This window comes from Acomys minous (assembly GCF_964271855.1).
Source record: "Acomys minous genome assembly, chromosome: 16".
Classification (NCBI taxonomy): domain Eukaryota; kingdom Metazoa; phylum Chordata; class Mammalia; order Rodentia; family Muridae; genus Acomys; species Acomys minous.
In genome coordinates this window covers 3,524,807-3,550,858 of record NC_140498.1, presented here as the reverse complement: position 1 = coordinate 3,550,858, position 26,052 = coordinate 3,524,807, and the positions used below count along the sequence as shown (strand labels likewise).

At 47.6% G+C, this 26,052-nt stretch overlaps 1 protein-coding gene across 1 annotated transcript in view; it reads left to right on the top strand.

The window, feature by feature from the left end:
- The window catches only part of MYH10 (myosin heavy chain 10), a 135,947-nt gene that overhangs the window by 63,560 nt on the left and 46,335 nt on the right, over nucleotides 1–26,052 (top strand). The window contains 9 exon segments of the mRNA XM_084761535.1: nucleotides 11,679–11,742; nucleotides 13,935–14,033; nucleotides 15,937–16,080; nucleotides 16,268–16,363; nucleotides 17,748–17,866; nucleotides 18,543–18,695; nucleotides 20,151–20,324; nucleotides 23,919–24,092; nucleotides 25,042–25,156. Of these exon segments, the coding sequence (XP_084617661.1) occupies nucleotides 11,679–11,742; nucleotides 13,935–14,033; nucleotides 15,937–16,080; nucleotides 16,268–16,363; nucleotides 17,748–17,866; nucleotides 18,543–18,695; nucleotides 20,151–20,324; nucleotides 23,919–24,092; nucleotides 25,042–25,156 (1,138 nt within the window).

The window sequence follows — 26,052 nt, the reverse complement described above, 5'->3', positions numbered from 1 at the left end:
TGTAGGACATTTTCTTAATTAGTGATTGAGGTGGGAGGGCCCAGCCCACTGTGAGTGGGGCCCCTCCTGCGCTGATGTCCCTGGGTTCTATAAGAAAGCAGGCTGAGCAAGCCAATAAGCAGCGCCCTCCATGGCCTCTGCATCAGCTCCTGCCTCCAGCTTCCTGCCCTGCGTGAGTTCCTGCCTTGGCTTCCCTCGATGAACTGTGACCTGGGATACATAAGCCAAACAAACCCCTTCCTCCCCAAATTGCTTTTGGTCCTGGGTTTCATCACAGCAATAGAGACCCTAAGATAAACGGTGTCTGTGTTGAGTACTTGGCACATCAGTGGGTGTAGGTTGGTTTTGGTGTAATGAGTTGTCCTTTTTATTTTATTTTTTATAAGGAAACATAGGTTTGGACAGCCATCCATGTTCTCTCTTTTAAGATTTATTTATATCTTATATGAAATCTGCCTGCATGTACACCTGCAGGCCAGAAGAGGGCACCAGATCACACTATAGATGGTTGTGAGCCACCATGTGGTTGCTGGGAATCGAACTCAGGACCTCTGGAAGAGTAGCCAGTGGTCTTAACCCCTGAGCCATCTCTCCAGCCCTGAGTTGTCCCTTTTATGACTAGCTATTCTGTGAGACGTGGACTGTATGCTTTTCACTAGTGTGACTTCTGTTTACAACTTCCTTTCTTTTGTTTTTTGAGACAGGGTCTCTCTTGTAGCCCTGGTTGTCCTGTGACTCGCACTGTAGACCAGGCTGGCTTTGAACTCACCTCTGCCTCCAGAGCATTGGGACTAACGGCGTGTGCCACCACACCTGGGTTACAGCTTGTTTTCCTAGCTGTTCAACTACACTAAGTCCTGAATAGCTTCTCTTTCCCCTCAGCTTGACTGGGGAGAGGGTTTTGTGGTGTTTTATTTTGTTTTGTTTTGTTGTTGTTGTTGTTGTTCTATTATCCAAGAAACTTTAACGTTCAGTTATTTGTACCTAAGTTATTCGAATTTGACTATTTTTTCCTTTTCTCTCCTAAGTATTGGTGAAAGTGAAGAACACCAGGACAAGAGGCATCTTATCTCTAACCATCCTTTTATGAACATTTTAGAAAGCATAATGCCATTGCTACATGCTTTTTAAGATTGAGTGTGGAGCACTGTGGAGTCCGTGTATATTGGTGGCGTGGGTTTCGTGACTAGTGGAAGGGACCAGGTTTAGTTGTTCAGAGGCCCAGTAAACAGCCTCCAGCTGTGTGTGTTAGGATGATAGAAATGCGCTTTTCCTTTTTGGGGAGAGGGGGCAGTTCAAGACAGGGTTTCTCTGTGTAGCCTTGGCTGTCCTGAACTCACTTTGTAGACCAGGCTGGCCTTGAACTCACAGCGATCCACCTGCCTCTGCCTCTCGAGTGCTGGGATTACAGGTGTGTACCACCATACACCAGAACTTTAACATAAAGTAGGGCACCACTGTTGATCTGTCTCAGCCTCAGACAGCTGTGTAGGAAATAGTGATGTTTGCTTGTTTTGTTTTGTTTTGTTTTGTTTGTTGTTTGAAGATTTGCTCAATTCAATGTTCATTTCCTGATTCCTTCAGCATTGTTTGTCCAGAGTGGGGTGGGATGCCTGTGTTCCTCAGACGCTTGTCTGCGCTGTGTCTGCGCTGCACTTAGAAGAGGTCTGGGGAGTCTTGAGCTAGAGCCCTGGCCTTCCCTGGACCGTCCACATTAAGTCTCTGCCATAGCTGAATCTTAAACTCTCCCTCCTGAAAAGCCCTGTGTTTAGTGGGACGGGAGCAACAGTTTTGGTGTGTGACTTTTTTTTTTTCCATGAAGATTTTCAAGTGCAGCTTCATGGAAAATTCTTTATTTTACCACATAAATCAAGCTACTCGTGGTATTTGAGACTCCCCCACCCCCTGCAACGCCTGCTCCCAACCACACTCCAAATCCAGGAGAAACTGTGTGATACACGGTAGTCCTGTTTTTGCCTAGAAAAGAGAAGTTGCTACTAAAACATGATTTATGTCTGTTGGTGGTAAATACCATAGTGATGCTGTCACCGCATGGTAAGAATTTACCCCTGCCAGGGCATCTTCCCACTCCCTTTGCGTTTGGTTGTTTATAGCAAATGACCCCAGAAGATACTGACATAAACATTATCTCACAAGCTCTGGGTGTTGGAAACTCGGTCATAGCTTAGCAGGGTGCTTCTGGCTCAGTGCCTCCATGAAGTTGTCATTATGACACTGTTGGTTAGCGCTGCCACGTGTGAAGGCCTGACAGGCTAGAGGCTGCTTCTCCAGGCTGGTGCAGGGAGCTTTTGACAGGAAGCGCCAGGCCCCAGCAGCTGTGGCAGAAGGCCTCAGGCCCCAGCCGCTGAGCCTCTTTGGAGCTGCCTAAGCATTCTCACTGCATGGTGGCCATTTCCCCTGAGAGGGAAGGCAGGGACTGCTCAGTGTCTTTTATCGTCCCGCCTTGGAAGGGACACTATGGGAGGGAACTGTGACCGGGTGTGACGCGTGTGACCCAGCCATCTTACAGTCTGGCTACCCCAAATCCTTAGAGGCCCTCCTTCCTTGTTGGCATATAGTGGGCTCTGACGCATAACTAACATTACCCTTTTTTACATTTTATTTTTATATTTTAATTTAGTTGTGGGTTTTTGTTTGGGGCTTTGTTTTGTTTTTTGTTTTCTCATGACACAGTTTCTCTGTGTAGCCCTGGCTGTTCTGAAACTTATTCTGTAGACCAAGCTGGCCTCAAATTCAGGATCTGCTGCCCACTGAGTGCTGGGATTAAAGGCGTGTGCTACCACTAGCTGGCAGTTGTAACAATTTTGGAATTTTGATTTCTTTAAAACACAAATATGCGGGCGGTGTGTGGTGACGCAGGCCTTTAATGCCAGCACTCAGGAGGCAGAGGCAGGCTGATTGCTGTGAGTTCAAGGCCAGCCTGGTCTACAAAGCAAGTGCAGGACAGCCAAGGCTAACACAGAGAAACCCTGTCTCAAAAAAAACAAAAAACAAACCACAGATAGGCTTTCCTTTTCATCCCAGGTGTGGGGCTATGGGTCAGCTTCACACTGTCCACAGGAGCTGACTCTGATTTGCCTCGTGCTCTGGCAGCTGTAGATAGTTTCTGTGACTGTGTGACGTTTGGAATTCTGGGACCTTTTCAGAGGGTATATAAATACTAGAGCACAGACAGCGGGGGTTGGTTGCAGTTTGTTACAAGAAGAAAGAAATTAGATTCAAGGAGCCCCCTCTCCCCCGCCCTCCTCCCCTTACCCCACCCCCTCCCCCCTTCTTTCTCCCCCGTCCCTTCTCTGTCCTCCTTTCTCTCAAATCTAATGATAGAGGATGAATCCGGGCGGTGGGGGGGGGGGGGTAAAGGGTAAGAAAAAGAAGAACCACAAAGTAGCAAGGACGAGCCACACGCAAAGAAAGAAACTAGATTCAACTCCCGCCCCACCCCCTCCCTCTGTCCTCTTTCTCCTCTCCAGTGATAGGGAGTGAAATGGGGGGGGGAGGTAAAGAAGACCCCACAAAGTAGTGAGGACCAGCGACACCTGGCTCCCCCCACCCCAATTTTGTAAGTATGTACCATGTGTCTGTAGCTGCTGCCTACGGAGGCCAGAGGTGCGGGGGTGGATTCCCGAGGACTGGAGTGAGTTACAGGCGTGAGCTGCCTGGTCGGTGCCAGGAATCAAACCTGGAAGAGCAGCCCCTGTGGAGCCCTCTGCAGCCTCAGCACTCCTCTCCCCAGGAGACATTCAGCCACTGGGACGGGTATTGGCATGGCTGTTGGTATCTGTTGGGTCGAGGTCAGAGATGCCAAGATGCAGTAATACCCAGGGCCATTCCCACAACAAAACTGCCTGGCCCCAAATGTCAGTTATGCTGAAGCTGCAAACTTCTGCTCTTGACTGTGCATTCAAATTATAGCTCTAAGTAAGCTTAACAGTTCTGCACTTTATTTGCAAAGTATATGAGCTCGAGTGCTGGTTGGTTTTTGTCAATTGGGGAGAGGCAAGAGGAACTGCCCCTTAGACTGGCCTGTGGGCGTGTCTGCAGGCATTTTCTTGATTCAGCTCGCTGAATGCCTTCCTCCCATGGAAGGTGGGCGTGGGCAAGCAGAAGAAAGTTGAGCTTTGCTCTGGCCTCTGCTCAGTGCCTGCCCGCCAGCTCCTGCCTCGGTGATTAAGGCTGTACCTTAGATCTGACTCTGTTTACCAAAAAGCAAAGACGTTTTTCCAGTTTCTCCCTTTCTGTACAGTGCTGGGGACTTTTCTTTGTTCATTTGCTTCTTAGAAATGGTTTTGCAGCTTTCTGCTAATATAAGGGTTAGCTACATGACACTAAAACAGGTGTCTGGTTTTAGTAGTTTTGTAAGAGATGATTTTGTAACTTCACGGAGTACTATGCAGTTAAGCTGTCCTTTCCAGATTCCTTTGTGCCTGCTGCCTTTGGTTCTCAGGGACCAGGGATGATTTTTAAATTAAATTTTAATTGTAAATTAATTTTAAATTAAATTTGGGTATTGGTTTATTGTGTGATTCAATTAATTATTAAACATCTCTTCTTTGCCAAGCAATTGTGCTGCTCAAGTGGTATCTGTGTCTTGTAGATCTCTATGGTTTAACATACTTTAAATGGAAAGTTTTCTTCTTTCAGGATTTGTTCCATTATGTCTTATATCAATAAATTGAATGGTATAAAAAAGCTACTTAAGCTCATTAAAGCGAAATAAAAACAACAAAAACCTGGGAAGTCAAAACAGCTGGGAATTGAGATCATTCATCCTGGCCTGTGTCCCAGGTGGCAGTGAAACCTCCTGACTGTTTTTGAGATAGGACCACATTTCTCCCTGCCCCCCACCTGCCTGACACCATCTGAGGACAGCTTATGGCAGTCAGTGCTTACGCCCAGTCTTCCCACAGCCAGTAGCCAATTACTTTGATTGCTGTCCCTCCCCTGAGAATGTGAGCGCTCAGCCAGGAGCAACCATGTCTGCCTTGTCCCCGCTGTGCACTTGGTTCCAGCGTCGCACCTCACGATGTAAGTAGACATGTTACAGGATGCAGTTCATCAAAATGCCCTACATGCCACTTACACTGTGAGACTGGGGAATGTCCCACTGGGCAAACTAGATCCTGCCCAGTCGGACTCCTTTATTTTGGCTTAAACATTAATATCCTCAGTGACATGTCGTACCATGTACAGTTGCTCACTGTGCCTTACGTGTGGGTTGGAGTTAGGTGGGAGGGAGGCACGTGGCTCCGTGGACGACAGACCTCGGGTTGGGGTGGGTGTCATCCTGAACCATGTGGTGCGATGCTGAGCGAGGAGGAGGAGTTCGTGCCATCCTTGTTTCAAGCCACGTGCTTGCAGGGAAGATGCTTGAAACCGTAGCCTCTGAGCTTTAGAAGCCATTTGGTTCCGTTTCTTTGATCTGATCTAGCCAGCTAATTTCCTGAAGATATCTTTTCTTCTGAAGATGCTGGCATGTGGTTCGTGTTAAGGGATTCTTCAGGAGAGCATTGCCGTCTGAAAATCATTATCGCAGTCCAGTTCTGTTTATGAGAAGCAGAATGCGTTCCAGATGGAGGCGGCTTATGGGCAGTGGCCGTCACAGCGAAACTAGCAACAGGACTTGAGCCATTTGTTTGAAGCTGCTCAGATTGCTCAGGAAGCTATTTGCATGCATGCTGTATTTCTTCATTAATTGTGTTCTGCTGTCAAACCAACCTGAGCCAGTTTAGCCATGTAGCTCTGCTGTGCCCCGAGGTAGATAATTAGCCTCCAGCACTTAGAGCCAGGTAAGGCGCCAGAGCCGCCTCGATCTGGTCCCTGATCGTCCTGACATCAAGTCACAGGTGTCACATATGTGCTACAACATTAAAGCCCCTAAGCCCTCTGACCAAAACCTGAAAGGTCAACCTGCTGTAGCTCAGGTGACAGAATTGGATGTGACAGTCTGTGCCATCAGCCAGCACCCCAGAGCAGCACTGCGTGCACATCCGCCCTTTGAGAGCCAGGCCCTCTGGAGTGCCCAGTGGCTGCTTCATGCCCAGGTGGAAAGAGTGTGTGTTGCTGGTCAGGGCATCCCGTATCCCGCACACTACTCACGTTGACCTTGTGATGTCTACCGTCCGTCCGTCCATCCATCCATCCATCCATCCATCCATCCATCCAGTCACAGGCCACTTACTTCACATGTAAACTCATTTTAGTAGCAGCAGAGCTTCTGGAGATTAGGGTAATTGGACCCTGAGGTGGCCACCTGGCCTCTGGATTAAAGGCCTCGACTCCTCCAACGGCCTCCTCAGCTAAGGAGAATGGCTGCCTCCAGGATGGAACTTAAAACGGAGTTCATACACATTAAGATTTTTGCTCAAGCCGGGCGTGGTGGCGCACGCCTTTAATCCCAGCACTCGGGAGGCAGAGGCGGGCGGATTGCTGTGAGTTCGAGGCCAGCCTGGTCTACAAAGTGAGTCCAGGACAGCCAAGGCTAACACAGAAAGACCCTGTCTCGAAAAACCAAAAAAAAAAAAAAAAAAAAAAAAAAAAGATTTTTGCTCAAGTGTTTAAAGTAAAGCATGGCTCATATTTAACAGTATTAGGTGCCAAGCTAGGAAGGGGAAATGCAGAGTATAAAATGAACCTGCCTTTACCCTATAGTAGCTGCTAACTAATAATTCATTACACCTAATTACTCCAGATGCTTTTAGCTACTCCAGAACTATTTTTTAATTCAGAACAAATATTAAATGATAATTAAATTTTCTTCAGGGAAGCAGAGACAGGTGGATCTCCGTGAGTTCGAGGCCAGCCTGGTATGCAGAATGAGTCCAAGACAGCCAGGGCTACACAGAAAAACTCTGTCTTGAAAAACAAAACGAAAAAACAATAATTTTTTTCATTATAAAATTAAAACAGGCAATATCCAGTTTGTCCTGTTAAAATGGAATTTCTAACCAGCTTGTATTTTAAGGCTGGGTGTAGTTCCGGCTTGCTGCACAGCATTCTAAAGCCTCTGTATAGGCCTTAAGCTGAGGGAAAGTGCTTCTCGCAGACCACCATGAACAGGCATTCCCAGCAGGCCATGTGCAGCCAAGCACAGCTGTGAGTGCTGTCCACCGCACAGTGTGGCTGTGACTACTATGCAGTGTGTGGTCATATTTGTGGCCTTTTTATTGGTGAGATCCTGCTTGAACATTCTGAGGACCATAACCTGAGATTTGTGACATCAGATATGGAGTTTGTTTAGCATGGATTTCTTCACATAATATTTAAGAGCTAGAGAACTCACTCTTGTTTCTCAGTTCAGTCTGGATTTGTGTTTCACTAGAGTGTGTGTGTGTGTGTGTGTGTGTAAGGCTTTTCTAACTTACAGATTCCGTCCCCTTTTTACCCCCAAAGGCAAATGTCATCACTCATGCACCTGTGTTCCTGGCCACCTCGCCTGGCATGACAGCACATCCTCTGCCTGCTTTTTTACTAATTTGCCAGGACATTCAGTGTTAAGGATTTAACACTGAAATTTAAGGTTTTGGGTTATTTGAAGATAATTCAGTAAAATGGTTTTCTTTTTTCTTTTCTTTCTTTCTTTTTGCTTTTGTTTTGGTTTTGGTTTTTCAAGACAGGGTTTCTCTGTGTAGCCTTAGCTGTCCTGGACTTGTTTTGTAGACCAGGCTCGCCTCGAACTCACAGATCCACCTGCCTCTGCCTCCCAAGTGCTGGGATTAAAGGCGTGCGCCACCACGCCCGGCAGTAAGATGTTTTTCAAGTGTTGAAATTTCACCTTATATTAGAATCTTTGTCTCCATCTTGTAAAATAATCTGCATGAATTCCATTTAAGAGTAGTAGTTTGTCAACCTTAAGAAATTGCTGTTTTATGTTTTGGGGAAGAAACTACTCTAGAACCTTGCATTTAGGAATGCTGGTTTCTCTTGAGGGTGGTGTAGAGACAGCAGGAGGAGGCGAGGCCGGCCGGGCCCTTTGCTTCCTTCAGGCCCTGGCCTCGCTGGAGCCCCTTTTCTGACTCTTTGGTTGGTTCTTTTTATTTGCTCCAAGGATCTTTCTCTGGTCCACACTGTAACACCTAGGGTTACTGTGGACCCAGGTAGGAAAGAAAACCGAGCTAGGGAGCTAATGAGGAGACGGGAGCGTTTATCCAAGCAGGGAGCCACATAGCTAAGTTATTTCAGAGCATTCACTTGTAGATTAACAACTATGAAAGCCAAACCTGAGTTTTCTTCCATTTCTCTTTGGACTCTGCCATCCTTTCCCCAGCCACCCATTTCTTCTTCCTAAAAATCTATCATCTTGGCCCGGAAGCCATGGCTCAGCAGTTAAGAGCAGTGTCTGCCCTTCCAGAGATCCTGAATTCGATTCCCAGCCACTGCATGGTGGCTCCCAACCATCTGTCCTTGGGATCTGATCTGCCTTCTGGCTTGCAGGTGTGCATGCTGATAGAGCACACATACACATAAAACAAAGAAATAAATCTTTCTTTTAATTTGTCTTTTTAAACTACTCATTTTTACCCTCCAGTGCTGTCCACCATTGTCCTGAAAATGTCATGATTTCATTCTTCTTTCTGCTTGAATAAACCCCTTTGTATGATTGATATACAGATTACATATATTCTGTACACGCATACAGTATGCAGGCCACCTGTTGACAGGCACCTAGGCTGGTGCCACATCTTGACCTTGTGAACACTGCTGTGACAGCCATGGGTACGAAGGTGTCCCCTGTACTCTTGAGTTCATTTCCTCTGCGTACACACCCAGGCCTGGTGTAGCTGAACCACGTGGCAGTTCAGTAAGGCAGTATACTGGGACACACTCAGTGAAGAAGTTGCACACGTTGGTGACCGCTGTGCTTAGGAATTGGGCGACACCGATGGTTTTAGGAGCCTTCCTGTGGCAGTGAGCCAGGGGGCTTGAGAGCTACGTGCTTCAGCTCTGGCAATGTGTGCTTTGTAGCCTTGGAATAAACTGTCTTTTGCTACTGTCTCTTAAAATAGCAGTTCTTAATTAACTCAGTGAGTATCGTATGGATGGAACAGCTGTTTAAAATTTATGGAGAATTTTAACCCACTTTTATAACATCAGGACCCAATTTTAGTTTGGGTTTTTTTTTTTTTTTTGAACAGTAACTATCCATATGGAATAATGGTTTAACTTTATTCTTTTTTTGGGGGGGTGTTGGGGTTCATCTCAGGAACAAAGACAAAATAAACTTATCTTTAAATGGAATAAGATGCACTGTCTTGTAATTACCATATGGATCCACTGCGCTGTTTTCTAAATCTTAGAAACAGATGGAGTATTCATGATATCTTCATTCCATGTTAAAACATTGTGCTGTTTCATCATCCAAAGAATCAGACTGTTGTTTTATAAGTATTAGCAGCTATACTACAAAGATGAAAATAACGGTTGGGGGTGCAGCCCAGGCGGTGACAACATGCTTGCCTAGCATGCTCAAGACCCCCACGTTCAAGGCAGCGTCCCGCCCCCGAAGCTTAAGATGATAAGGATATTGGGGCTGGAGGCTGGGAAGATAGTTCATGCTTAAGAGCACTTGCTATTTTTCCAAAGGAACTGAGTTGGGTTCCTAGCACCCACCTGGGGATCCGACAACTTCTCCTGGCCTCTCTGGACTCCTGCACACAGGTAGTAAACATAAACCCATGTAGACACATACATATACAAATAAATAAAATTTAAAAGATGGGATTGCCTGAGAGACTACTGTAGTGACTATTGCATCTTTTTTTTGTTTTGTTTTTTTGTTTTTCGAGACAGGGTCTCTCTGTGTAGCCTTGGCCGTCCTGGACTCACTTTGTAGACCAGGCTGGCCTCGAACTCACAGCGATCTGCCTACCTCTGCCTCCCGAGTGCTGGGATTAAAGGCGTGCGCCACCACGCCCAGCTGGACTATTGCATCTTTAAGTTGGCCTGTGTCTTAGTTATTTTTCCATTACTGTGAGGAAACACCATGACCAAGGCAGCTTATAGAAAATAGCATTTCCACGCGGATTCACAGTTTCAGAGGCTTAGTCCACACAACAGTTGTGTCGTGGAGGGGAGCGAGGCGGCAGGCAGGCAGGCACTAGAGCGGGAGCTTGGGAGTGCACATGTGACTGCCAGGTTGGAAGCAGAGAGCGCGACTAAGACTGGCCCTGGTGTGGGCATTTGAAACCGCAGAGCCCAGCCCCAGTGACGCCGCTCTTCCAACAAGGCCATACCTCCTAACTCTTTGAAACAGTCCTGCAGAGAGATGTATGCCTGTGGGGCCAGTCTCTCTCAAACCACCGCAGCCTGTTTCTCAGTATGTAAAAGGGTGTGACCGAAGGCTTAGATACCTTTTCTGTGGCCTACTTTAAACTTTCAAGGAACAAGTGGAAAAACGGGAAGTATCTTGTGTGTAAATGTATGTAATAAGGCTCACAGCGAACAGGTGGCAGCTAGTCCCAGGTCCCCCCCCCCCAACACCCACTCCCCACCCCCCGGCTCAGGAGCACAGCTCCCTTGGAGAGTGACTGCTGAGGCCTTATGACGAGTATTAGTTCCAGAATGAGACCTTCTCGGGCTCCGTGCATGGTCCTGTGTGTGAAGTGTTTGATTTGGCCTTTTATGTCTTATAGAGTAAGCGACAATCAGGTTTATCCTTGTCTCCCCTTTCTTGTTTTTCAGCTGTCTTGACCAGTTTGTAATAACTATCAAAGAATTATGGGACAGTTACTGATTTCTCTTTCTCCTTTGTCTGTGGCAGGAATGTTGGGGCTTGCTGCTCTGCCAGCACTGTGTCACTGAGCCGTCGCCCAGCCTTTTCTCTCCCAAGGGCATATAAGAGAGTCAAGGTGTTTAGCATTTATAAAACATTCAGCATTTTGGGCTGGAGAGATGGCTCAGTCGTTAAGAGCGCCGCCTGCTCTTCCAGAGGTCTCGAGTTCAATTCCCAGCAACCACATGGTGGCTCACAACCATCTATAATGAGATCTGGTGTCCTCTTCTGGCCTGCAGGTGTACATACATGCAGACAGAGCACTGTATACTTCATAAATAAATTTTTTAAAAGTTCAGCATTTTAGAAGGAATAACTCTGCTTTGCTACCTTTATGTGTCTCTTCATATTCCCTCACTCTCCACTTTTTAATGGATTTCTATTTTCCTACAAAATCTCTGCTATTTAAAATTTCAAAAAGCTAATGGTTGGAGTCCAGCTAGCTGTGGTGGGCCTCTGAGATGCCTCCTGCCTCACACACACTACTTAGAAAAGCCTTCAAGTTCTAAGTGGCTGGGGTTAATTCCTACGCACTCCCCACCCCACCCCCTTTTCTTTTAAGATTTTACTTTTTTTTATTTTTTCATTTATGTGTGTGCGTGTGCACATTTGCGAGTGTGTGCCGAATGCATGGCACCCGGGGAAGCTGGAGCAGGCTGCCAGGCCCCTGACATGGAGTTGTGCCAGGGACCAAGCTGCCCTCTGAGCAGTGGGCGCTTTATTGATCCGCCTGTCAGCGTCAGCTGCCAGCTTTGTTACGGTGCAGGCTAGGACAGTGGTCTCCCTTCTGCTAACCTTTGCTGCTGGTCAGGCTCTCTTTGGTATTCAAGGTAAGTGGATCTGCTCCTCTGTGTCCTTATTTATCTTCAGTTTTTCTCTTTATTTTCAGGGCAAGTTTATTCGGATCAACTTTGATGTAACTGGCTACATTGTTGGGGCCAACATTGAAACATGTATCCTTTTTCACAGTTGAGTCCAAAGTAACTGTAGATTTTCCTGCAGCCTTAAGGGTCACCCATGATACCATACCAGGTGGGAGAAGGTGAGGGAAGCTGGGACACATGCAGGTACTTTCAGTTACGGGTTCTCAGCTCCAAAATGGCACGGATATTTTTGTTGTTGTTTTCAAAAAAAGGGCCACAAAGGCTGGAAAGGCGGCTCAGCAGTTAACAGCTCACACCTGCTGCTCTTGCAGGGTCACTGGTTTGATGCCCAGCTAGAGAGCTCACTACTGCATGTCACCCCATTTCCAGGAGATCCATGCAGATTCCTGTCTTCCACGGGGCACCCGCATGCACGTGGTGCTCATAAACTCACTCAGGTCCCCGTGTGTTCATAAAACCAGCCACAGGGCTGTGGGCCTGAGTGTGGGGAGCCTCACACCCTGTGCTGTGAGCCTGGGCAGCTGGGCTGTTTGCTCACTGCTTACCGTATTCTTAGGGTGCTCCTAGGCTGTACCTCTGCTCATGAGGCAAACCTATGGAATTAAGGAGTTAATGAAATTTCAGTTTATGTTAATAAAGTGAGGACAAAAACAGCATGTCAGATACATAGAATATTCCTAAGAAATGTCATTGTATAGAGTAGCTGGAAAGAGTAATAGGAATATATGAAACAAATTTAGAGGGACTGGGAAGATAGCTCAAAGTATTTGCTTAGCCCTAGATTTGACCCTGACACACACACAGTTCCTGTTTGATTAGTGAGATAGTAAATAAATAATTGTGAGATCATAAATAAACTGCAGTGATAGAAATTCATTTGCTATAGATGAAGGCTAGGTGGAAATGTTCCTGTTAAGAGTAGAATTTTATACCTTCAAAGCCGGGCTGGGGTGATGGCGCAGTGAGTTTATCATTTCCCTCAGTTCATACTAGTCTGTTAATAACATCTTTCCTCAGACTCTTTTTTAACCAAATTGCTGAGAACTAAGGGCCAGTCTCACTTAGAATTTAGGCTATGTCACACATACAAAATTCATTGGTAGTCCCAGGAAGGGTGTACCCCCAGAAGAGACTATCAGTTTGCAAAGCAATAAAACAGTCCATGAGCATCCAATGTGCCTGGGGCCCCACAGACTACGGCAGCGCTGATACTGAGGAGGTCCCAGCGAGCCTCACCCTGAGCCCGAGGTCACAGGAGGGTGTGCTTTGTCTGAACTTCAGGTGCTGCTTCTGCGAAGTTTTGCCCCCCCGGAAGGTCAGGCCTGTGCATGGCTTCCTGCTTTCGGCTGTGCTCTCTCCCTCTTGGGTGCAGGGAACGGAAGGGCAGTGGTCAGTGTAGCAACGGTTGTCAAAGCACTCGGGAGAAGAACCCCAAGAGCAAAGTCTCCAGGGCAGGCACCCAGCTCATGCACAGGTTTTTGACCAGGGTGCTGTATCAGCAGCAGACCGGTCAGACACGCGTGGTTGGGGTCACGTGGTGATGGTCAGTCTTGACTGTCTGCTCAGTGGGACTTAGGATCCCCGTAGAAAGGACTGTGGGGTCTGTACTGTGTAGGGATTGTCTGTGCCGAGTGAAAGTGCACAGGCCATCCATGACCAGAGGTCCTGGAGCTAACAGGGGAAACCAAGCTGAGGACTAGCACTCATTTCTGTTTCCTGACTGGATGCCGTGTGACCACCTGCTTCATGCACCTGCCGCCATGTTGTCCCCACCACGATGGACTTAAACTGTGAGCCCAGACAGCTCTCCCGCCCTTGAGTGGCTTTTGTCCAGACTGTGCCACATGAGAAAAATAACACTGCCGAGTCTTTATCTTAGCTCCACCGTTTGTTAACTGTCCCCTCCGGCTCATTCTGCGTCTGTTCCTTATTTACAAACCTGTGATATTCTGGAGATCTGTAGCTCCTACCTTAGGCAACTGCACTTTCTTCACTTGTGTGTCGTTCTGTGTCCTTTTAACATGGTCCACAGTACTGTGTGGTGGGTGGGACAGCCACACCTGTGATGTGTTCAGTTCCCTCCCAGCCCAGTGAGTCTAGAAAATTAATAAGAGGCATAAGCTGGATTTTTTTTCTCATACAAAGCACAGTTGTTTAGAATGTTTCCCTATAACAAAGCTGACATATAGCCAAGAAAGGAAGTTGTGTGTGGACATTGCACAAGGACCTTTGTTATTATATCCTTGACCACCTCTGCTCAGACCTTCTGGAAAAGTCTCGTGCTGTTCGTCAAGCTAAAGATGAGCGTACATTTCATATCTTCTACCAGTTGCTGTCTGGAGCAGGGGAGCACCTGAAGTGTAAGTAGACGGCTTCTTCGCTCTTCTGCGTTCATCTTTTTGACATTTGAACTTAAGAGGCAGGCGTGTGAGTTTTGGTATATTAGATTTTGAGATTTTCTTTAAATAAAATTAGAGTCGGACATGGTGGCACATACCTTTAATTCTATCAGTTGGGAGGCAGAGGCCAGCAGATCTCTGCCTTCAAGACCAACCTGGTTTACATAGAGTTTAGGACAGCCAGGGATACATAAAGAGACCCTGTCTTAAGGTCTGTCTTTGTATGGTCCTGCCCTAACATTTATAATGGAAATGTAAAAAAAAATTAATTTACTTTATAAAGTGTAGAATAAAAGCCCTTATTCTCTGGTTTACAACTATTTGCACTAGTACTAGAATGAGTAAATGTGGATATTTGTTTATTGGTGTGAGTCACAAGGATGGAAACTTAAAGCCGGGCAAAGTAGAAAGTAAAAAATTTCAGAAAAATAAATTTAATTTGAAAAAGAACTTAAACCCAAGCATGGTCTCACCTCAGCACTCAGGAGGCAGAGGCACAAGCCAGTCTGGTTTATCTCAAGTCCCAGACCAGCCAGGGCTACACAGCAAGACCCTGGCTCCAGTCCCAGACCACCCAGGGCCACACAGTGAGACCCTGCCTCCAGTCCCAGACCACCCAGGGCCACACAGCGAGACCCTGGCTCCAGTCCCAGACCAGCCAGGGCTACACAGCGAGACCCTGGCTCTAGCTGAGCAAGATTTTGCTGACTCAGAAATATTGAGAGAAAGTATCATTAAGTCCTAAGTTCAGTGTTTCTGCAAAGTTAATATATATACTAGAAATTAAGAAACCTGCAAGGAGTAAAAACTCCACAACAAACAGAATTGTTTAAAAAAAAAAAAAGATCAACTACTCAAGATGAAACATTTGAGGAGAATAAGACTCTGAGGCTTTCATTTGAAGACTCTCTCATGGGAATTCATCAAAGGACTTTCAAAGTGATGAAAGAAGGTGTAGGGGAAGCAAACAGAAGTTCAAGGTGACGTAGTTAAGAATTGGGGAAAGGAGTGATCTGTGAAAACTCTCAGACTGCAAGAGAGCCAGCTCCGAGGACAGCAGGGGCGGGGCAGGGGCGGGGCGTTAGCAGCCCCGCCCTCTCATCTGCCGCCAGTGAGAAACCTCTTGTGCGCCATTGAGTTTATTGCACGGCGCTGTAGTCTGAGCAGCTTCTGGTGGTTTCCCTAAGCTCCGTCGTGATATGACCTGTTGCCTGTCTCTAATAGCAGACTGTCTTGGGGGGCTGGGCTGGCTCTGAGGTAGAGCGTGTGTGTCGCATGCACCAGGTGCTCTGCTCAAGCCCCAGCATCAGCGCTGGCCTGAGGCAGCACGTAGTTGAGGGCTGGACAGGCTCAGGTGTCCTGCCCACCTGCCGTCCAGATCTTATGTTCATGGAAGCGGTCTGTACTCCTCTGAAGCATTGCTGTAAGCTACCTGCTGAGGTAAAAATACAGAATAAGAGTTTCAAAGCTTTCATTCAAATGATGGTGAGATATTTAAATTTGGAGTTTTTACTTGTTTCTCACCCCATTTCAAATAAAAAAGTGTACAAATCACTAAGCAAAACAAATGAAACCCGTGGGGGTGTGTTAACACACTCACATCTTCTTTTCCTTCATTGAAACAAATACTGGGGATGGGATAACCATTGAGATGTAATATGAATAAATTAATAAAATATTTTTTTTTAAAAGAAAGAAACAAATACTGGGAAACTGTGTGCTTACGTGTTATATGAACTAACAAGGAGCCGTGTGCCACGTTGGCTTAGGTGGCACGCCTGCTCTGCATTCTTGGGCTCTATAGGCAGTCTTTCCATCTGTTGATGAGTATGAATTAAATTTACCCTGTTGTATTTCCTTTTAGCTGACTTACTCCTCGAAGGTTTTAATAACTACAGATTCCTCTCCAATGGCTACATTCCTATTCCCGGACAGCAAGACAAGGATAATTTTCAGGAGACCATGGAAGCGATGCACATAATGGGCTTCTCTCACGACGAGGTCCTCTGTACGTGGGCTCAGCACTGTTGGGGCTCGTGGGGACTGGGGAGCTGGGAAGCTAGTGAGAACTGCCTTTATAAAACTCTGAAGATTTACCTGAAAGTTACACGACGCCGGCTTTTAGCACCAGATAAGTTAGGATATGTCCCCACCTCGTTTTGATGAAATTTTCTTTTCTTTTTATCAATATAAAGCAATGCTTAAAGTCGTGTCTTCGGTGCTGCAGTTTGGAAACATCTCTTTCAAAAAGGAGAGAAACACTGATCAGGCTTCCATGCCTGAAAACACAGGTAACCTAGCGAGCTCTGCTTTTTCTTGTTTGGGGGGTGAGGGGTGGGGGAGACAGGGTCTCAGTCTGTGCTTCAGGCTGGCCATCTGAGGGCAGGGCTGCTGTGTGCCACACCCATTGGAAAGATAGACAGTTTTTTTTTTAAATATGAAAAATTTCTGTTACTAAATGTTAAATGGACTTAAATAAACACTGGTCATGGCCAGGTGGTGGGGCATACTTTTAATCCCAGCACTCAGGAGGCAGAGGCAGTCAGATCTTTGAGTTCAAGGCTAGCCTGGTCTATTGATCAAGCTCCAGAATAGCCAGAGCTACACAGAGAAACCCTGTCTCAAAAAACAAAATATAAAACAAAAATCACTGGTCAGGAATAAAAGTTGCCACCAAGAGGGGGGGTGTGGTTGCAGGTATTGGGGGCTGTCTGATTGTGTCTGAAGGGAAGTGAGGCACCTCTGTTGCCTAGGAGGTTTCACAGGTGTCCACAGTGCGCTATGGCCAATGAATGCTGACATAAAGTCAGGTGTGGGTCACATACTTGTAGCTAAGAGGATGGATGTGGGCAGGTCCCTGAGGCTCCTGTCCTGCCAGCCCCGCCTAGTCAGGAAATGCTGGGCCAGTGAGAGGTCCTGTCCCAAAAGTAAGGTGGGTGCCACCTGAGTAACACCACTCAAGGATGCCCTGTAGCTCCCATGTGCATGTGCACACATGTACACACATGAACACAGACCCAAAAAATAGCCCTTTTTTGGTAACCCATTTGAGGTTTCTTAAAGCTTATTTCTGTGCGACCCCTGAGGGAATGGCTCTCCTCCCGTATCATGGTCGCTGTTTTTTGTTTTATTTTTGAAGCAGGGTTTCTCTGTGTAGCCTTGGCTGTTCTAGAACTCACTATGTAGACCAGGCTGGCCTCGAACTCCTAGAGATCCATTTGCCTCTGCTTCTGAGTGCCGGGACTAAAGGCATGCCCCACCATAGCTGGATCGTGGTCACCATTTCTTGACCAGGCAATGGACCGTCTTCCTAGAGCTTTTGTGCACTAGGACCCTTTCACACACAACCCAATCACATAGTTTAGCAGAAGGGGTCCGTCCGCCGTGTGCCTCTCACCCGGTCACATCCATCCTAGTGGGGTGATGTAAGGTTTAAGGTACACATGTACAGTTTGGGTCTTGAAATAACCCAAGGGTGGACAAGGGTCACTCTTCTCAAAGGCCAGGAGGGCAGAGGCTTGCTGTTTCACTGGATGTATGTTGGCCCAGAATAGAAAGTATTTTCACCAGACTTTTAAAGTTTTGTCACACTTCAAGTCTGGAGTTTTCCATTGTTTAATGCCATGATTGGATCCCAAGTGGAAATAGAGCATTTAGGACACCTTTACATTTCAGTTGCACAGAAACTCTGCCACCTGCTTGGGATGAACGTGATGGAGTTCACGCGGGCTATCCTCACCCCCCGGATCAAGGTTGGCCGAGACTACGTACAGAAAGCCCAGACCAAAGAGCAGGTGAGTCCAGTGGTGGCAGTTGTTACAGATGTGTTGAAATGATAGGCTGTGGCTGTTTAACCTTCTGCTTGACACGTACTGAACTGAGTTAGTAAGAACATGCAGAATCATCTTGAAATAAGTGAATTTTGGCTTTCCAGTGGTGATTTACTTTTTCTCCCCCCCAAGGAATTTTAAGTTCATCTTTGTAAGTAAATCTGAAATGTCATCTCAGTTGTCTCCCTCCTAGCTAATAGATAATTTGACAGACAAATGTTGCATTTTGTAGCAGCCAAATAAAACAAAGGTCACCCTGAACTCTTTACTGGCTGGTATAGCAGCAAGAATAGAGGGGCGACACTTACTGTTCAGTTGTGATGGTTTTAAGGGCATTAATAGCTTTGATCAAGAAGGTTAGTAGGTGCAAACTTCCAAGAAACCAGGCTGATAAGACAAATGCAGCTGTCCCAGGCTCTGAGGCCTGGGAGGGCTTTGCGCAGCCCTGAAGTCACGGGCCACGGTTCTCATCAGGTGCACTATCGCCTCTGTGGGTATGTAACGTGCATTGAGATGTACTTGAGCAGTAAATGCCATTTCAAGTGTTTGAGTTCTGTGTAGCATTGAGTTCCATATTGCAACTACTAATGTTTTGTTGAGACTGCTTCCTGGATAAGAGGCTGATGGTCTCTAATTACAGGCAGATTTTGCGGTGGAAGCGTTGGCAAAGGCTACCTATGAGCGGTTGTTTCGCTGGCTCGTTCACCGCATCAATAAAGCGCTGGATAGGACCAAACGCCAGGGGGCGTCTTTCATTGGGATCCTGGATATTGCTGGGTTTGAAATCTTTGAGGTAATTCCTGACCTCCCTCCCTCCTGCTCCTTTTCCGTTTTGTCCGTTCTTTTAACAAATGTTGAGGTCCATTTAGTGTGCGCATCAGTGCCAGACGGTCAGAAGGGAGCAAGTGCACAGTCAGACAGCGGGCAACAAGTAACCGGTCGCTGCACAGATCTGTGCACAGCAGTGAAAAGAGAGCGGGGAGGCATCTGAGGCTGTGCTCAGGGGGAGTCCCTGCAGTGGTGACAGGGTGTCTGTGTGAGAGAGAGAGAGCGTGGGGGGGGGGGGGAGATGGGGTGTGAGTGCCGAGTTTCTGGGTAGAGAGTCCTGTGGTTCTGTAAGGAAGAGTGTTCATCAAAGGTTAAGTGGCTGGAAAGTCACTGTGTCTAGATGAGTTGACCAAAGGAAGAGGAGGACAGATGAAGAAGAAGTAGCGCCACACTGAGGAGGCCAGTGTAATGGACAAGAGTGAAGGTGCCTTCACCCAGTGGGTCCAGAGGAGCAATTTGAGATGGGGTATATGACAGGGTGCGCCTGCATCCTGTGGAGACACACCCAAAGAGCGTGAGGATGGGTTTTAATGCTTGGCATCCCACACATCTGGGAATTTTCAGAGAACTAGATAGTTTTCAATCTCCTTAAAACAGCAACAACAAAACTTATAAATGCAGGACAGTGGGAAATGGGCGGCATTCACAGAGAGACAGGGTGACGGCAGCAGTGAGAGAAGAGTGTCAGGGCAGCGTCACGCTTGATACTGACTAAGGTTAGACGGCTGGTACAAGGAGAAGCTTCACAGAAAAGCACGCAGGAGCCTCGCACCTGCTAGGAACACTACGCGTCAGGCTCAGGCTGTGCGTCCAGCAATAATTCACAAGCTGGTTCTCAGTTTGTGTTTTACATCACTGTGGACTCGGCTAACCCTGAAGAGGACAGTGAGACACAGCCAGGTGGAGCCTGTAGCTCCCTCCCAGCTCACCCAGGATGCCCTCCCTCTGCCTCTGCCTCTCAGGGTCCTATTGTCGGTCTTCTCCCTCGATTTCTATTTCCTTTTTTTATTTCTGTTAATCATTCACTAATAAGCACTGAGATGTTTGGTAATGTGGTGTGGCTATCTATTTTCACCTTTTTTTTGGTTTTCTTTGTGTGTGTGTGTGTGTATGTGTACATACATGTGTGTACATAGAAGTCAGTTCTCTTTCTACCACATGGTTCTAAGTGATTAAACTTGTCAGGCCTGGCTATAAGCACCTTTACTCACTGAGCAGTCTCATGAGCCATCTCTTGTCTTTTCACAATGTTGGGGGGCCGGGTGTAAGAGAGCGAGCCCTCCCTTAGTGTAGTCACCGCATTGAGCAGTCTCAGTAGTATTGCTGATGCCTAATGAATGGTTTTGAATAAGTGGGTAACTAGATGGCTGAGTGTCCCTGTCTTCTTTCCCCTGATTGGATGATGACTCAACACCCGCAGCTGAACTCCTTCGAGCAGCTGTGCATCAACTACACCAACGAGAAGCTGCAGCAGCTGTTCAACCACACCATGTTCATCCTGGAGCAGGAGGAGTACCAGCGCGAGGGCATCGAGTGGAACTTCATCGACTTCGGCCTGGACCTGCAGCCCTGCATCGACCTGATCGAGCGGCCGGTGAGTGCTCCCTCCCGGCCCTGTGCCTGCTGGGCGCGGCCCGGCCAGCACTTTTCTTCTTGGCATACTCTGAGAGGGACAGTTGAGGAAAATGCTGTTCTGGTAACACCGTCTGTCTTGTAGTCCCCGCCTTCACTGGGCTCCTTTCGTGCAGCTTTGACCACCTTGTCCTTGTGTTTTGCACATGTGGGATAACGTGGTCCTCAGGGTGGTGGGGCGCTGGTGTCCCCCTCCACATGCTGTCACAGGGCATGTGGAGCCCCACTGCCTTCCTGGGTAAGACAGGGAGCTTAGCTGGAAACAAGGCGTGTCACATTAGTGAGTTTTTAAATAATTGAATTCAAGCTCGCCCTTGTATTTTTTATTTTGACAGGTTTTATCTTATTTTGGAAGTATGTTAAAGGGGGGGCCATTCTTTTGGCAGATGTATATGTAAGGACAATCAGCATCAGAATTTATTTATTTACTTTGTTATTTTCTTGACTTGGGTCTCTGTTGCCTGGCTTTTGATCAACGAGGTATTAATGTCACTTATGTTGGTTTCTGTCCAGACATAGGAAAAGGTAAGTATGATTAAGCATTGGCATAACTTTGCGGTTTTGTGGGCTTAGGTCCAACCCACAGCCCGGTGCTGTGCTGTCCATCCTTTACAGGAGTCTGCCGCAGCAGCTCAGAGGCCTCTCCTGACCTCTTGCCTCACGGTGTCTGGTTACTGCCAGTGCCGGGGGTGTAAAGGCAGCAAGGGCCAAGCAGCTGTAGACTCGAGCAGTCCAGGAGTCGGGAGGAAGGTGGCAAGTGAAGAGGAGGAAGCCAGGAAGCAGTCACCTGACTAGTGGGGCGGTTCTACCTCACACATTAGACATTTGAGTTTAAGGATATGACAGAAAACTTTATTCAGCTTGTGCCAAAAAATAAAATAGTTTTACCTTCAAAGCACCACAGCTGTGTATTTAGAGCAGGAAGTGTCCAATGACGTTGGCTGTGAGGAGTGCTGCTTCCCAGGTGCCTCGCAGCACCAGTTAGAGGGAGCATTCCTCTCTGGAGACATTTCAGCCTGCTGATTAACTCACAACAAACAAGTGGCAGAATGGATTTGCTGTCTGTGCTCAGTTATTGTGTAAATACCTTCGTGTAACTACTGTTGGACTAGGCAGGACGATTTAAGGTCCTTGAGTATGCATGAGAAACGCAGTGCAGGGGCTAGGCGCTCACAGGAGAGCCTGCAGCATGGCACCTCGCCTCAGGGCCCCAGTCGTGAGGCCAGAGAACAGATCACGGTGGAGTTCACGGTTTGCGCAGCATGGGCCTCCATGATGCTCAGTGCATGAAGAAAGGTCAATGGCCATAACAGGCGACAGTGACACAGGCTCCGCAATGCTGTGGAGTGGGTGAGGGTGCTGTAGGTCAAGAGTTGTTGACGGGATTTAGTGAGTCAGCAATGCGTTGAAAGTGGCATTTTAGAAAAGTGCTGAGCAGGGTTGTGCAGTAGTCACAATAACTGGATATGCCAGACCTCCCAGGCAGGAAGAGAGGGTTTCCCTCCCACTTCTCCTTCCTCAGTGCTTCCTTCCTGCCCTCTTCTGGCCTCCATGGGCACCTGCACACATGTGCACAAACATAAAGATAATAAAATAGATCTAAAACAAAAAAAAGAATTTAGGGACGTTTTCATCCAAGGGGATTGGAAATTGAAGTTATAGTAAAAGATGAAATGTTTCTGTGACCAGAGCATCGGTGTAGTTCGTTTCTCAGAACCCTAACAGTAGCCATAGCTGCCTGCCCTGTGATCCTGGCTCAGTAGCCCCAGATGCCTGCCCTGTGATCCTGGCTCAGTAGCCCCAGATGCCTGCCCTGTGATCCTGGCTCAGTAGCCCCAGCTGCCTGCCCCTGTGATCCTGGCTCAGTAGCCCCAGCTGCCTGCCCTGTGATCCTGGCTCAGTAGCCCCAGCTGCCTGCCACTGTGATCCTGACTCAGTAGCCCCAGCTGCCTGCCCTGTGATCCTGGCTCAGTACCCCCAGCTGCCTGCCACTGTGACCATGGCTCCTCCAGAAGTAGCCAACCTTGGGTAATATAACCCTTCTTTAACTCATCTGAAACCCTGAGAGTTCTTTAAGAAGGAGCAAAGGCGGCAGGGTCTGATGTAGGATTCCTAGGTCCCAGCACCGTGTGTTCCAGTCAGCTCCTGCCTCTGTCTGCCGGCGTCATATGGCTTCCTTTATACTTCTATACCCTGTACTTGCCGCTCACATAGTATTTGTACACACAGCTAGCTCTTCGCCTAATAAATACTTGAAGAAAGTAGATTAAAGTTTTGTACGAAAAGAAAAGGCCAATTTTACAAGAACGATGCAGAATGTGAGTTGAGCTCTGTGTCGCCTGCTGGCTCTCCATCCCAGCACCCACTGCAGCGGTAAAGATGGCCCAGAAGTACTGCTGTGGGGCCCACTGTGTCACTTACATTGAAAAAGAGCCAGCACGCCTGTAATCCCAGCACTCAGGGAGGCAGTGAGTCCAGGACAGCCGAGGCTACACAGAGAAATCCTGTCTAGAAAAAAAAAAATCATCCAAAAGATCTCTTATTTTTAATTAAGACATAACTCAAACACATACATGTACCCGTTAAGGCTTGAATTTAGCAGTCTCGTACTATGTCATAACGTGTGGTCATCATCACTAATTCTCTGTTTTCATAACCTCACCCCACTAAGATCTTGACACACGTTAGCCCCGTACATTCCCAGCATGGGACCACTCACCGATTTGTTTTCTGTCTCTGGATTTGCCAAAACCTTTCAAAGCGACCAACAGTCGCGTCACTGCCTCTCGTAACTTATTAGTCACTTTTTCTTCTGTTGCTGAGATAGAGCAGGGCAGCTTACAGAGAGAAAGGTTCAGTTTAGGGTTAAGGTTCCAGAGCGCTAAGAGCCAGCCCACCATGGCAGGGAGGTGGGGCAGTGGGCAGCGGGTGGCAGTCCTAGTGGCAGGGACAGCTTGAGAGTGAACCAGGGATGGTGTGTGGCTTTGAAACCTCAAGTACTTCCTGCAACAAGGCCTTGCCTGCCCCAAACAGCACCACTAACTGGGGAGACGTTTTTATTCAAACAGCCACACCGTGCTATTACTTAGTAATTGCTTCAGCTGTTAAACCAGCAAGAAATGGTTCAGCCGATTTAATCACCACTCCAACAAAAACTACGTTGCTTAGCATGGAGAGTGAAGTAGCTGGTTAGCTGAGTTTTATAGTAAGTAAACCCAGGTGGCCACTGAACGTAAGATGCTCCCACCCCTGCCGCAGCTGCTCTGGCTTCTGTATTTGGTGCTTTTGTGGAGTGACTGCCTGCAGTTCCTTTACTGACCATGTACAGAGTTCAGCACTTACCCGAACAGTTACCCATTTCTCCTAGTACTTAGGAGTTTATGGTCTGTGTTTGAATTTTTAGTTTGTTCTGACTTGGACACACTTTTCATTCTAGAGATGAGATTGTTGTTGTTGTTGGTTTTTCATAGATCTTCATAAAGTTGATCATTTTAGAAGCTGCCACCCAGTGGTACCAGTGTCATCTTTGTCAGTGCTCCCTGCCTTTCCTTATCAGGCGAATCCCCCTGGTGTGCTGGCCCTCCTGGATGAAGAATGCTGGTTCCCCAAAGCCACAGATAAAACTTTTGTTGAAAAGCTGGTTCAGGAGCAAGGTTCCCACTCCAAGTTCCAGAAGCCACGGCAACTGAAAGACAAAGCTGACTTCTGCATCATCCACTATGCAGGGAAGGTGAGAGCCCTCAGGCTGAGTAACTCCATTAAATGCTGCTCGGTGGGGCTGGGATATGGCTCTCAGGTAAGCATTTGCTGCACAAGCATGGGGGGCCTGAGTTTGGATCCTCAGCACCCACATAAGTCAGGCATGGTGGAGAACACCTGGAACCCAATGCTAGGAGGCATGGCGGGGACAAATCAGCTCCCCAGGGTTCACTGCCCAGTCAGTGCTTCTAAAATGACAAGCTAATAGGACCGGTGAGAGACTGCTCAAAATATAGGGTAGAAAGTGATAAAGATACACAGAGTGTGCGCACGTGTGTACACCACAGAGAACAGACTTCTGCGCATGGTGAAGCACGCCTTTAATCTCAGCACTCAGGAGGCAGAGGCAGGCAGATCTCTGAGTTCAAAGCCAGCCAGGTCTACACAGTGAGTTCCAGACCTGCCAGGACCATGGTGAGACCTTGCCTCAAAGAGAAGAGGAAATAAATTTGGTTGGACGTGTGCTACATACTTGTGACCCTGGTCCTTGGAGTCAGGAATATAAGAAACTCAAGGCCAGCCCAGGTTACAAGAGACCCACCCTGTCTGTTTTGTTTGTTTTTCCCTGCACTCCCCGACCCTCAGACAGGGTTTCTCTGTGTAGCCCTCACTGTCCTGGACTCTCTTTGTAGACCTGGCTGGCCTCGAACTCACAGAGATCCGCCTGCCTCTGCCTCCCGAGTGCTGGGATTACAGGTGTGCGCCACTATGCCAGCAAGACTCTATCATTAGGAAGAAAGGAGGGGGAAAGAAACAGATCCACATTTCGTGGTGTATAAGGTTTAAGTACATTATTATAGATACCTGGCCACTGAGACAGTGCGGGGTGGGGATTGTTCAGTGAAAGTCTCTGGTAAAGACTGAGGAAGGTGATTGTCGTGTGTTGCTTGTGTCCTCCCGCTTGGCGTTGGTGTGTGCAGGTGGACTACAAGGCAGACGAGTGGCTGATGAAGAACATGGACCCTCTGAACGACAACGTGGCCACCCTCCTGCACCAGTCGTCAGACAGATTCGTGGCTGAGCTTTGGAAGGACGGTGAGATGAGCTTGTGCTTGTCTTTAAGCTTGGCTGACTCTCCTGTCGTTATGGTTTATTTACAGTTCTCTCACAAATGCTTGTGTTTGTATATATCCATATGGTTTTTATTATTTTACATCTTTCCCTAGAGCAGGGCTGCCATTGTGTCAGAAGCTACCCATTTTAGGAGTGCCTGGATTAGGAAAGAAATACAAGTCATTTGTCCCCTTAGTGAGACGCTGTGTGGACTATGGAAACAGACGGCATTCAGAGCCACAGAAAGCTACAGGGTCCCCCGGGCTCCCCAGGGACAGTTGAGGTTATGACATAAAGGCACAGGCACAGGCACAGACAGCCCTAGAAGAGGTGCACAGGTGTGTATAGTGCCTTTTCCTAGTGGGATACACAGGTCTAACAAGCTGCATCTTCCATCATGCACATGTGCGTGCACACAGTAACCAGGTGTAGACTCCTCAGTGCCTTACAGACAGACCGGTCGCCTCTGATTTTATCAATTCTTTGTAGTTCTTTTGTGTGTGTGACCCTCAAGTGATTTCTGATTTTGGGCGACATTTTCCACGGGCTAGGTTTTATGAGCATACAAAATGCTTGTCTGTCTTTATCCTTAGTGGGAGCACATCTCCTAGAGCTCCTAGCTCACTCTCTGCCGCCCTCGTCCCTGCTACGTCCCTCCTCTTTGCTGCGCCTTGGGCCACCACCACCCATGACAGTAGCCAGCTCACGTCTGCTCTCCTGTAACACCCCAGGGAGTTAGTCTAGCCATCTTCTCAGAGGTAGAGAGAAAGAAACGCGGTGGACAGAAACAGTTTGGGACAGTCAAGACAAAGGGGGCGGCAGGGTATGAGGGAGCATGTAGGGGTCGGGCACCACTCACGTGCACGCCTGTGTCCTGG